This window comes from Leopardus geoffroyi, chromosome A3 (genome assembly GCF_018350155.1).
Source record: "Leopardus geoffroyi isolate Oge1 chromosome A3, O.geoffroyi_Oge1_pat1.0, whole genome shotgun sequence".
Taxonomy (NCBI): Eukaryota; Metazoa; Chordata; class Mammalia; order Carnivora; family Felidae; genus Leopardus; species Leopardus geoffroyi.
The window spans coordinates 12,459,917-12,472,048 of NC_059336.1; the positions used below are offsets into that span (position 1 = coordinate 12,459,917).

The window sequence follows — 12,132 nt, forward strand, 5'->3', positions numbered from 1 at the left end:
GATTAGATTGGGACAAGAACACTTCAATTAAGCTGGACAATTTCTCAAGCAACACGACAAAAACAACGTGAAGAAAAAGGATTCAAGTCAGGTACCTGAATTTTAAAAGAAATCAGTGATCTGTGAAGAATGAGATTCTAGTTTAATCTGCATTACATGGACAACAATTCCAGCATAAATAAACTGTGCCTCTCAGATGAGATAGTCTGCTTACTTCCTAAAAACGAATGGTCACGGAACTTGCCCAGGCAGCCTTGTTTGCTAGCATATACCCATTCCTGTGACTCACCTCGACCTCAGGTTCTAAGATGCTGTGGTTTGCAAAGTTCTAAGTAACCTCCGATCTGCAAAGAAGACATGCTTTGAGTAAGAGCAGACTCCTACACTGTCTAGAGTATGGGACAGCCTCGTGAAGCCAGGCAAAGCATTTCTCTCCCATCCAGAGGAAACCATCTGCCTAGAGTTCATGCTGCCGCCTGGGAACAGGTCCAGAAAAGTTCTAATAGATAAGCTCCAAATCTGTATTAATGTTCCCTTTTCCCAGGTAAGGAAAAACTAATCTGAGTTTGAATTTGAGTTAAATTCTTCATTATTAAGTTATCAGCACCAAAAACCTGTCCTTAAGATGTTCTTGGATACATATTTGAGGGGGCTTTTTTTTTTATTGCTGATTACAGATTTCAAACTTGAAATGTGCATTTCTTGGCAAGTTATACCAGTGATTCTTCACTTACATTTCCAATAAAAGCTTAAGGAAACAGACAAAAATACAAAGGATGAGAGAAACACAAACAGCAATGCCTCAAAACAAAAGGATTTAGTAACAGAAAGAAGTCTCCACGCTCAGTGTCCGTCACAATTTTAAAGTTCTCCCAACAATGCAGATGCTCATCATGATCATGTACTGAACTTATTAATACCTGTCCCTTGAAGCTGCAAACTGGAAAAGTCAGCCACTTACATTTAGGATCATACAAACCACCTAATTTGCTCAGGGTTCAGCTTAAAGCAACATTTAATATTCATTACAAGATGGAATTTGTGACAAGTTCAAAAGGAAAACTTGCTTAAATGCAGCTGTACTCTGACGTCTATGAAACGTTCCCAGGCTTAGCCAATTTGGAAAATGCAGTTCAAAGCAGTGTCACACTGGCCGCCTGAAGGTATCCTTGGAGATACTGGAGCGCTTCTGCATTGAGGCTGGTGCTCACCATTGATGGAACCTACCAGAGATGGAAAACACACATGCTAGTTGTTGGAGAGCCTAACAAACCAACACAAGCCCTGTCTTCTATGGGAGAACCACCACAGTCCGTCACCAAGGGCTCTTACTGGGATTTATAAGGAGATCAACTGCTTTATGCCTTCAAAGTTGGACAGGTCTCGGGACGCCTGGGTGGCTCAGGTCATGATTTCATGTTTTGTGTGTTTGAGCCTGGTGTCAGGCTCTGTGCTGACAGCTTGGAGCCTGCTTCGAATTGTGTCTCTCTCTGCCCCCACCTCCCCCCAGCTCATTCTTTCCCTCGCTCTCTCAAAAAAAAAAAAAAAAACTGGACAGGTCTCAAAAGCAGATCCACAAGGAATTGCTGCTGTTCAGTGTGGTAGAGGTACTGTGATATTAAAAACTATATATGCATCACGGACCAACAAGGACTTTTTTTTTAACGTTTATTTATTTTTGAGACAGAGACCGAGCATGAACGGGGGAGGGTCAGAGAGAGGGAGACACAGAATCTGAAACAGGCTCCAGGCTCTGAGCCATCAGCCCAGAGCCCGACGCGGGGCTCGAACTCACGGACCGCGAGATCGTGACCTGAGCCGAAGTCGGACGCTTAACCAACTGAGCCACGCAGGCACCCCCAACAAGGACTTTTTCTAAAGTACATGTGGGTTAGGGGCGCCTGGGTGGCGCAGTTGGTTAAGCGTCCGACTTCAGCCAGGTCACAATCTCGCGGTCCGTGAGTTCGAGCCCCGCGTCGGGCTCTGGGCTGATGGCTCAGAGCCTGGAGCCTGTTTCCGATTCTGTGTCTCCCTCTCTCTCTGCCCCTCCCCCGTTCATGCTCTGTCTCTCTCTGTCCCAAAAAGAATAAATAAACGTTGAAAAAAAAAATTTTTAAAAAATAAAAATAAAAAAAAAATAAAGTACATGTGGGTTAAATGACATGTTGCCCAAAGAGAAACAAATGCAACATGATTGGCAGGATGCTGATCATTTCTAAAGGTCAGCACATGATGGTTTGTTATGCTGTTTTTCTGTGTGAAGTTTTCCATAACACAATGGAAAACAAAAATTTTATCAGATAATCTAGAAGATTTGGTAAAAGGTGCTAGCTAATGCAACTCTACAGCCATTATTAGGTTTACTCCATGATCCACTCTTTAATTTTTGAGTATGTTGTGGCTAAAAAAACCCAAAAAACCATTTATATATACATATACGTGTGTGTGTGCGTGTATATATGCCTGCAGTAAAAGATTATTTTAATCTGGGAAATACACATTTTTCTATCCAAAGAGTTTTAGGGCACCTGGCTGGCTCAGTCAGAACATGTGGCCCTTGACCTCGGGGTCTTGAGTTGAAGCTCAGGTCAGATATAGAGATTACTTAACTAAAACTTTAAGAAAATTATTTGCATAAAATCTATTTCTAGCACATCATTTTACTAAAGAAAATTAAGGCCTAACTATAATTCAGTGGGATGTTTGATCACACTGACCAGTGAAGACATGCGCCAGAGTAACTGCTACCTTCTTGGCTTCCCAAAAAAGTCTCCACGACTTAGAGTTCTGTGACAGCAGTCACTTACCCTTCCTGGACAGGCGGTAGACAACTTGTGAAGTGACTGTGCCAGGTGAATTTTGGGGTTATTGACCATTTGACCTACAGGATCGTGCTCTTTTTTCCCGGCAAATGCCAGTTGTGAGAAGGCGGTCTGATACCCTGGTGTATCTTCTATGTCAATAAAATGCTCTTCATCAGGAATGGTATCATCTTCAGGTAACTCAAAAAGGCCAATCAGGGACTGTAATAAAGGAGTCCTGAATTTGAAGAAAGCAAACAGATGAAAAATTGTTTACCTCTTCAGAAGTATTTGCTTAAACAGCAGTTCTTCAGAGATGCAAAATTAGACCCACAGTCTAAAGAACAGAACAGTAAGGTAGCTTTGAAATGGAAGAAGAGAAAAAAAAAGCCCCAAATCATCAGATCCCTTTCTGGAAGAGGCAGCCTAAGTGAGCCCCAAATGCGGAAAGGAGATGCAAGAGGTCAAGAAAAGCCAGGAATACCAGACACCAACAAGCACAAGCATGCGATGTCTTCTCGTAGCCTATTCAATTTCTCCTTAAAAAGAAAATTTTTTTCAATGTTTGTTTATTTTTGAGAGGGAGACAGAGTGTAAGCAAGGGAAAGGCAGAAAGAGAGGGAAACAGAATCTAAAGCAGGCTCCAGCTAATAGCACACAGCCTGATGCAGGGCTCGAACCCACCAACTGCAAGATCATGACCTGAGCCGAAGTCGGTTGCTTAACTGAGCCCCCCACGTGCTCCAATATCTCCTTTTAAAGATTTAAGCCAGTTTGGTTGGGTGTCATGAACAGTCCTAGATATCATGCAGACCAGGGACTTTCACCAGATTCTCAAAGGGACACATGAACCCTCCTCTAGTAAAGTTAAGGAAGCAGCAACAAGAGGTTTCTAGGCCCAGGGGTGCCGAGGTGGCTGTCAGTTGAGCATCTGGTTCTTGATCTCGCCTCAGGTCATGATCTCATGGTTTGTGGGATTGAGCCCCATGTCAGGCTCTGTACTGGCAGTGCAGAGCCTATTGGCGGGGGGAGGAATGGGGGGGGGGGTTCTCTTCTCCACTGTCTCTACCCCTTCCCCTGCTTGCTTGCCCTCTCTCTCGCTCCCAAACATTTAAAAAAAAAATTCAAAGTTCCTTCTAGGCCCCGAAGTACCCACATGTCCTGTCTTGGATCTGATGGTTGCTAGTGGAGAATCCGAGATCAGAATCCAATTCTTAGCCCTCAAGAAAATAAGCTTATTTGAATTTGTAGTCATAAGGAAAGGAAGCTGTAATTTCTAACAACTTTACTTACCATAGCTTGGTATACTCTGTGTCCATCATTGGGGGACATTCCGTTAGTAATTTGGTTATTCCAACTGCACAAATCTTTTTCTCAACATTTCCAGAGACTTTCTGAATTTCAGGAATAATGATTTTTTCCAAAACCATTCCAAACATTCTATTAAAACAAATTTTACATTAGACTATCATAATACTGTGAAATTCTTAATGTTATTTACACTGACTCCTTAGGAATATAAGAGAATCCAAAATAACAAGTTGGTCAACTGAATGGCAGAGTCCTTGAGATGACAAAACAACAACAAAACCTCAGGCCTCGACTCTGTGGCCAAATGCCACCAACAACTTCTGTGAAATACTAACGACAACTGTGCTCAAGGAGAATCTTCATGGCCACTTTTCTTTGTCTCATATACTTTAAAAAAAAAATTAAGAAATTCTGAAAAATTAGAAAACAGAAAAGCAAAGGAAGGAAGAAAATGAATTACCCATCACCCCGCTATCCAGCAGTAACTACTTTTAACATTTCTGGATTATAAACTTCCCAACCTTCTATGTTTACACACCCGTAATCATGTGAAAGTTGACAGATACATTAAAACAATGATTTGGCCAACAATTCTAATATGTTCTTGCAGACACCTGAAAGTAAAGTTTTTCATGGTACTAAATGATGCAAAATCCTCAGTGTATACTCTACCACAAGTATCTGAAGTGGAAATAGTGGGTTATCAAGGATACTGGAAATTTTAGCTCTAGATAAAATAAAAGTGTGCATAGGTTTTCCTCTATAGCAAGATCATACCAGTGTAGGCACCCACTAGCAGTTCATGAAACAGATTTCCTCACAAACCTCTACTGCTGGAAAGCATATTTTCTGGCATGACATTTTAGGCAATCTGGAATTCTGGGGATATAATACCAATACAAGGAGCTACCTTGATCATTTTCTCCAAATTGTTCTCTTTCATTTCTTTCTATCCTTCCTTTCCTTATTAAATGGGAAATACTACCAAACTATACTCTGTCTCTACACTAAGTGAAAAGCAAGCTCCTGGAGACAACCCTGGCCATCAATAACACAGAACACTGGCTGGCAGAGATGGGGGGAGAAAAATGTTTTGCAGGGGTTTTCCTTGCTACTCAACAGTCCTAAGAATATTTTGAAAACCACAAAGATACTATAACTCCACCAAGAACTATAAAACCATGCATAAAATAGGAATACTGATTTGTGCTAAAAAAGGTCCATTTTTTTGCTTTAATAAATAAATTATAGGGGCACCTGGGTGGCTCAGTCTGTTAAGCGTCTGACTCTTGGTTTTGGCAGAGGTCATGATCTTGTGGTTTGTGGGACAGAGCCCTGCAGTGGGCTCCTTATTGAAAGCACAGAGCCTGCTTGGGATTCTCTCTCTGCCCTTTCCCCACTCATGCACATGCTCTCTCCAAAATAAACTTTAAAGAAAATTTAATTGTATAAATTGTAATAAATAATAAAAACAAACTTACTTTGGTTGTATACCATCAAATATTTCTTGCAGTGCCAACGCCCCATACTTTATGCAGTACAAATTAATAAAGACTAAGAAGCCTGTTGAAAAGAGATACAGAGTATCAGTACAGAGGCCTCACTGTGCTGAACAAGCAATTCACCACTGAAGTCCTCCAAGTGAAATATTCCTGATCATTAAAACCAATGGCTAACTGTGGCATCAGTACTTGCCTTTTATACAATTTAACATACAGTACAGACAAAAAATGTTTTGATACCTAAACCTTTGGAACACAATATATTTCAAAGTGATTTAGTGTTTGGAGAATACAAACATCTTAAAATATTGTATATAGACAGCTTATAACTTGATAAAACATTTATATGTAACCAGAAAGTCTAGGAGTTTTAGCTACTTTCCTTCATTATTTGTGTAGGAATAGCCAAATGATTTTACTTACTCTTGATAAACTTTGTTGTTTTGGAATTCTGAAGTCTTTGGAACAGTAGAATGAAGATCTGCTTCCTATACTGATCAACCGACTCACTGAAGAATTGAATAAAAGAAACAATGTATCAATTAGGCATCTTCTCAGCACCTAACAGTCCTTGAATAATCCTACAGCGATGTTTTATGCTCATACTCACGGAGGCATGTGCTCTATTATACTGTTTAGAAGATAAAAACCTTGGTGGTCATTGGCTTTGGATGCAATTAGCTTCTGGAACACACCTAATAACCCAGGCTACAACAAATTAAATCAAATAATCAGTTAAAGAGACAAGGATTAATTGTTCCAAAAGTTACATGTTAAATAGGTGATGTCTTGGAAAAGGGCGCATGCTAGAATAATCAGTGTTTTTGCTTCCGTTCTTACTTCTGAATATCCCATTGCAATAAGCCCTTAAAGTTAAGATCTTGAAATTAACCTACTGGACTCTTTATTTTCCAGCATGGAGATAATTAAAGGATACCTTATTACAATAATAAATCTACATTAATATTTTCTACTACTCCTTTCCTCACTGTTGTATTTATTTTAAATCAAGAAGTAAAAAAAAAAAAACCTACCATCCCCAGTTTCTCTCAGCTACCTCAGAAACTTACATCAAAATAAATTCACTCACAATTTTGTCAGCCGCAGCACTTGCTATGGTGTTGGAACCGCGTTCTAAGAATGCTTGGAGAAGCCTCACTAGAGCAGGAATGTTTCCTGTTCTTTCCCAAAGCACCGGCTGAAGGAGATGAGGAAATAAGGCCATATAGGAAGATGGGATGTCATTTTTGTGTGTTTCCAGAAGCAAAGACATCACTTGAAAGACGTATGGAATAAATTCTGTTGATGAAAGTAAACATAGAGCTGTCAGATTCGAAAGCAATAGCTCCCATACAAAAGGCGCACACCTCTTAGGCAGGCTGCATTCTATTAACCCCTTTAATAGCTGTATTCAGGGGCGCCTGGGTGGTTCAGTCAGGTGAGCATCCGACTTCCCCTCAAGTCATGATCTCATGGTTTGTGGGTTCAAGCCCTCCATTGGGCTCTGCCTACAGCTCAGAGCCTGGAGCCTGCTTTGAATTTTGTGTCTCCCTATCTCTCTGCCCACTCTACCCCCGCCGATTGCGCTTTCAAAAATAAACATTAAAAATCTTTTTTAAAAAATAGTTGTATTCGGTAATGAAGAAAGTAACTTCCTTTAACTTACCTTGAACATCATTTTGTAAAATTTCAGTAAACACGAGAAACAAAGCTTCCTCAAAATTTACAACAGCAGCAGGGTTAGCTTTGCAAGTTATTCTTATGGATAAACATATTGCTTCAAACATGTAGTGATTGAAGTGAGGTTTGCTTGGGTTCTGAAATTAAAAACGAAAGCTTATTACTGACTATATTAAATATCTAAAATAAAACACACCTACCCTTTTTAGAACACAGTAAAAGGCCATCTTTTTTTAAAAAATCAGTATTAAAGCATTGATTACACTTGCCTGCATATATGCTGAAGTTTTATAATTAACTTTAAAATTCAGAAAATACTGCCTTTTTGCTCGGAATTAAAAAAAAACATTTTTTATTTGAGACACAGAGGGAGAGAGACCGAGCACAGGAGGGGCAGAGAGAGGGAGGGAGACACAGAATCCGAAGAAAGCTCCAGGCTCTGAGCTGTCAGCACATAGCCTGACGAGGAGCTTGAACTTGCAAACCGCGAGGTCATAACCCGAGCTGAAGTTGGACGCTCAGCCGGCTGAGCCACCCAAGCACCCCACCTCACCTTTTTTTTTAATGGGCAAAATCCACCACGAAAAATACCTCTGAGTCACAGAGAGATTACTACACAAGCATCAGCTCCCAGGGCTGTAAGGAACTTGTCTAAAACCCATGTGCTCTAGAGCCATCACTATAAACAGTGGTGGAAGAAGCAAGCAGGGACATGTTAAGTCCTGGTTATGCCACTAGCCTTGTGTGGGACGCCTTAGGCAAACCTTAACTTCTATGGGCCTCAATATCTATATCTACAGAGTGATAATCCTTTTTATTTTTAATTTTATTTATTTATTTATTTTTTTTTTTTCCAACGTTTATTTATTTTTTGGGGGACAGAGAGAGACAGAGCATGAACAGGGGAGGGGCAGAGAGAGAGGGAGACACAGAATCAGAAGCAGGCTCCAGGCTCTGAGCCATCAGCCCAGAGCCCGACGCGGGGCTCGAACTCACGGACTGCGAGATCGTGACCTGGCTGAAGTCGGACGCTTAACCGACTGCGCCACCCAGGCGCCCCATATTTTTAATTTTTTTTTTGACGCTTATTTTTGAGAGCGAGTGAGCGAGCGAGGGTGGGGCAGAGAGAGAGGGAGACACAGAATCCAAAGCAGACTCCAGGCTCTGAGCTGTCAGTGCAGAGCCTGACGTGGGGCTCGAACTCATGACTGCAAGATCATGACCTGAGCCGAAGTCGGACACGTAACCGATTGAGCGACTAGGCACCCCTGAGTGACAATCCTTTCTATCAGTGGTTTTCAATGTTTTTTAAAGGAACATAACCCTGTTTTCCTTCAAACGAAATCCTTCTCGAAGGCTACCACAGAAAGTAGATGAACGCAGGAGATGGTTGGGGGAGGCCCCAATGTGTCTTCTATCTTAATCCTCCAAGGCCCAAAGCAGTCCAACACCCTTACCCAGAACCCAGTGAGAAAATGATCCTTCTCCAAAGTCCTTGTAACAGTTCCAAGAATTTATCTCCTTTCCATAGAGTAATTAGGAACAGGCTCTAAAAAGGAGTTTTGGCAGCCTTAAAAGGACTTTTATTTTCTAAAACTTAGTGTCAACAAATAGGAATCAAATTATCTATAAAATTTTTAATCAAAGGAATGAAATTTACTTGGGGGAAATAAGAATAAAGAGGACCAGGGGTGCCTGGGTGGCTTAGTTGATTAAGTGCCAGACTTCAGCTCAGGTCATGATCTCGCAGTCTGTGAGTTCGAGCCCCACGTGGGGCTCTGTGCTGACAGCTCAGAGCCTGGAGCCTGCTTCGGATTCTGTGTCTCCATCTCTCTCTGCCCCTCCCCTGCTCATGCTCTGTCTCTCTCAAAAATAAACATTTTTTTAAAATTAAAAAAAAAAAAAAAAAGAAGACCAGACACAAAGGTCTGCACCGTTTTACAGAAGTCTAAGTAAGTAGCCTCTGTGTCCACTTGGTACAAAGTCTGTTTTCCTCCATCTAAGATCAGTCATCTTACTTTTTCAATTTTATTTAATAAAACATTACTTTTTTGTTTTTAATTTTTTTTTTAATGTTTATTTTTGAGAGAGAGAGACAGAATGCGAGTGGTTAGGGGCAGAGAGAGAGAGAGAGAGGGAGATACAGAATCCAGAGCAGGCTCCAGGCTCTGAGCTGTCAGCACAGAGCCCAATACGGGGCTCAAACTCACGAGCTGTGAGATCATGACCTGAACCGAAGTTGGACGCTCAACCGACTGAGCCACCCAGGCGCCTCAATGAAACGTTACTTTTAAAGTGAGAATAAATTGGGGCACCTGGGTGGCGCAGTCGGTTAAGCATCCGACTTCAGCCAGGTCACGATCTCGCAGTCCGTGAGTTTGAGCCCCGCGTCGGGCTCTGTGCTGGCAGCTCGGAGCCTGGAGCCTGCTTCCGATTCTGTGTCTCCCTCTCTCTGACCCTCCCCCGTTCATGCTCTATCTCTCTCTGTCCCAAAAATAAATAAACGTTGAAAAAAAAAAAAAATTTAAAGTGAGAATAAATTAAACGAAACATTATCAAGTTACTGGGCCTGCACTTAAAGGCGAGTGCTGCTAGGTCTCCAATCTAGTGACTCTCCACACTTCTCATATATGTGTTAATTGTTGGTCAGGAAGAATTCAGGGAACTTTTCTTATGCCCAGTCTATTGCCAGGGAATTCTGAGGCTCAAATAGTTTGAAGCGTAAGTTAAAAAGCAACTGCACTTTTAAAACTGATCTTGTTACCTTACTAACAGCTAATAGCTTCTGTGTAAGCTGAGTGATGAGGGTGGGGATGTAGGGGATTATGGCTTCTTGTAGGAGGGAAAAACTTCTCATGATAGCTGTAAAATATAAAAACAGCAAAAGTAAATAGTTAAACTTCAGAATAAAATCGTGATTAAGGAAAAAAAGTCCACTGATTCATCACCAAAACTTTAAGACCCTCAAGTAACCCCCAGATAGCTCTCTATATTTCAAAATAATCTAACTTTCCTTTCATCTTAAAATTAGGCCAGGGATTGACAACAAAATCTAGCGTGCTAGGAAATATTACTTTCAGAAGGCCTAAGGCTTAAAAGAATTAAAAAAGGGACAAGAAAAAGTAGTAAGTGACTAAAGAGGCAGACACAGAGCAGGAAAAAGGGTAGAATGACTGGGGGAGGGGACGGGGAGGAACGACAGTAGCTGGAAGGGAGTGCAGTTTCCAGTGTCTTTCACTTAGAAATCAGTGGCAGGAAATGTTTAGCCCTAGCCTAATGGACACATCACAGCCCACCAAAAACTGAGAAAAGGCCACTGCCCATCTCCCCACAAAAAGAGAGATTAGGAGCCTAAAAAAAATCTAAAAATACATGTAAAGCTATGGAGGTTCCATACTGCAAGAATACAGCCCATTAATAAATGCCTAAAAACATTTTGTACAGATTACTAAGCTTAAAATATAAATAACTGTTTCTGCATGAGTAAAATAGATGTTTACTAAGTACAGCCACTACTACATGCCAAGCAAGAGAGCACAAAAAGTCATCATCTCATCTCCTCAACTTTGTGGATGCTTCTCCTACCTGAAGCAGACTCACCTCCAACTAGCTAACCACTGCTTATCCCTCACTTCCTAGAGAAAGCTTTTCCTGAGCTCAGTTTAAGGGGCTTAGAGGATGGATCGGTTCCCCTCCTCTGGGCTGGCAGAGTCCATTTACTCATTCATCCAACAATGTTCATTGAGAAGGTATTACATACAGGTGCTCCTTGTATAGTCCAGGAACACAGTAATGGGACCACATGCCAGTTAACCTCACAGAAACGGACATTAAACAACAGTAATCACACATTACTGTTGGGAAAAGAACGATACTGAAAACACACACGGATACACACCTATCCACATACATAAACACACGTGTACACACAAACACACAACACATGCCAGGGGCCCTGATTGGCCACGAGGGACAGTTTGTTTGAAAAACATCTATGAGTCAGACACAGCTAGGCTCTTGGAACGTGACAGTGAATAAGACTGAAATTGCCCCTCAAGTCAGAGCTGTCCGCACGACACTCTCCTAATGTAGCACCGGGCAGATGGTTTATAGCTGCCTGTGTCCTCGGCAGTAGCTCTATGAAGGCGGATCTGTGTGGAGTCTCTCAAGGGCATCCAGGTTGCACAGCAAAGATGTAACCTAGCATGCCACCAAGAAATGTCTGATCTGAGCTCTGCCCCCAAATTCAATCTAGGTAAAGAAGGGAATTTGCTACTTTTTAACAAGAGGAGTATCTACATCAAACTAGGGTAGACTTTTTTTCTGAAAACACTTGATTTAATATAATAGTAAACCAAACATTTTCCACGTAAAGATATCTAAACCTACCAACTTCATAGCCAACAGTATCTGGTCCATGGACTATGAAACCTGAAGTACAACTCAGTATTTACCCCTGTAATTGGAGACGGGATTCTTATAGTCTGTACACCAGGGGAACGGCCTACCTTTCATAATATATTCATTTTCTGAAGAGCCAGGAAGTGTGAGAGCTTTGAAAAGGTTTGTTAGCAGAATCTCAACAAACGGTGCGATTTCTGCGGCTGTAAAGCTATAGATGAAAAAACAGCTTTCAGTCACTGCCAACTCTTGAGCTTGTCACTCTGGAATACCCTTGGCAACCACTAAATCACACTTCTTGGCATAAGAGTAAGCCATCTCCCACCACTGATAATCAGCTGACAGCTTAGGAAAGTAACTGTTTACATGTGTTCATGTTAAGTCCCTAAAAAGGGCACATCTGTGATCAAACACAAACCAAATGCCAGGCAAACCCG

The 12,132-nt window shown here is 41.4% G+C and overlaps 1 protein-coding gene across 2 annotated transcripts in view; it reads right to left on the reverse strand.

The window, feature by feature from the left end:
* Positions 1 to 997: 997 nt before the first annotated feature.
* The window catches only part of CSE1L (chromosome segregation 1 like), a 46,734-nt gene continuing 35,599 nt past the window's right edge, over positions 998 to 12,132 (reverse strand). For both annotated transcript variants that reach the window (XM_045444301.1, XM_045444300.1), the window contains exons 16-25: positions 11,803 to 11,906; positions 10,059 to 10,156; positions 7,281 to 7,431; positions 6,705 to 6,913; positions 6,225 to 6,322; positions 6,038 to 6,123; positions 5,594 to 5,675; positions 4,095 to 4,241; positions 2,808 to 3,039; positions 998 to 1,223 (exon numbers count right to left, since the gene is read on the reverse strand). In XM_045444301.1, coding sequence (XP_045300257.1) covers positions 1,134 to 1,223; positions 2,808 to 3,039; positions 4,095 to 4,241; positions 5,594 to 5,675; positions 6,038 to 6,123; positions 6,225 to 6,322; positions 6,705 to 6,913; positions 7,281 to 7,431; positions 10,059 to 10,156; positions 11,803 to 11,906 — 1,297 coding nt within the window. In that variant the 3' untranslated portion in view covers positions 998 to 1,133. The remainder of the gene's footprint in view (positions 1,224 to 2,807; positions 3,040 to 4,094; positions 4,242 to 5,593; positions 5,676 to 6,037; positions 6,124 to 6,224; positions 6,323 to 6,704; positions 6,914 to 7,280; positions 7,432 to 10,058; positions 10,157 to 11,802; positions 11,907 to 12,132) is intronic.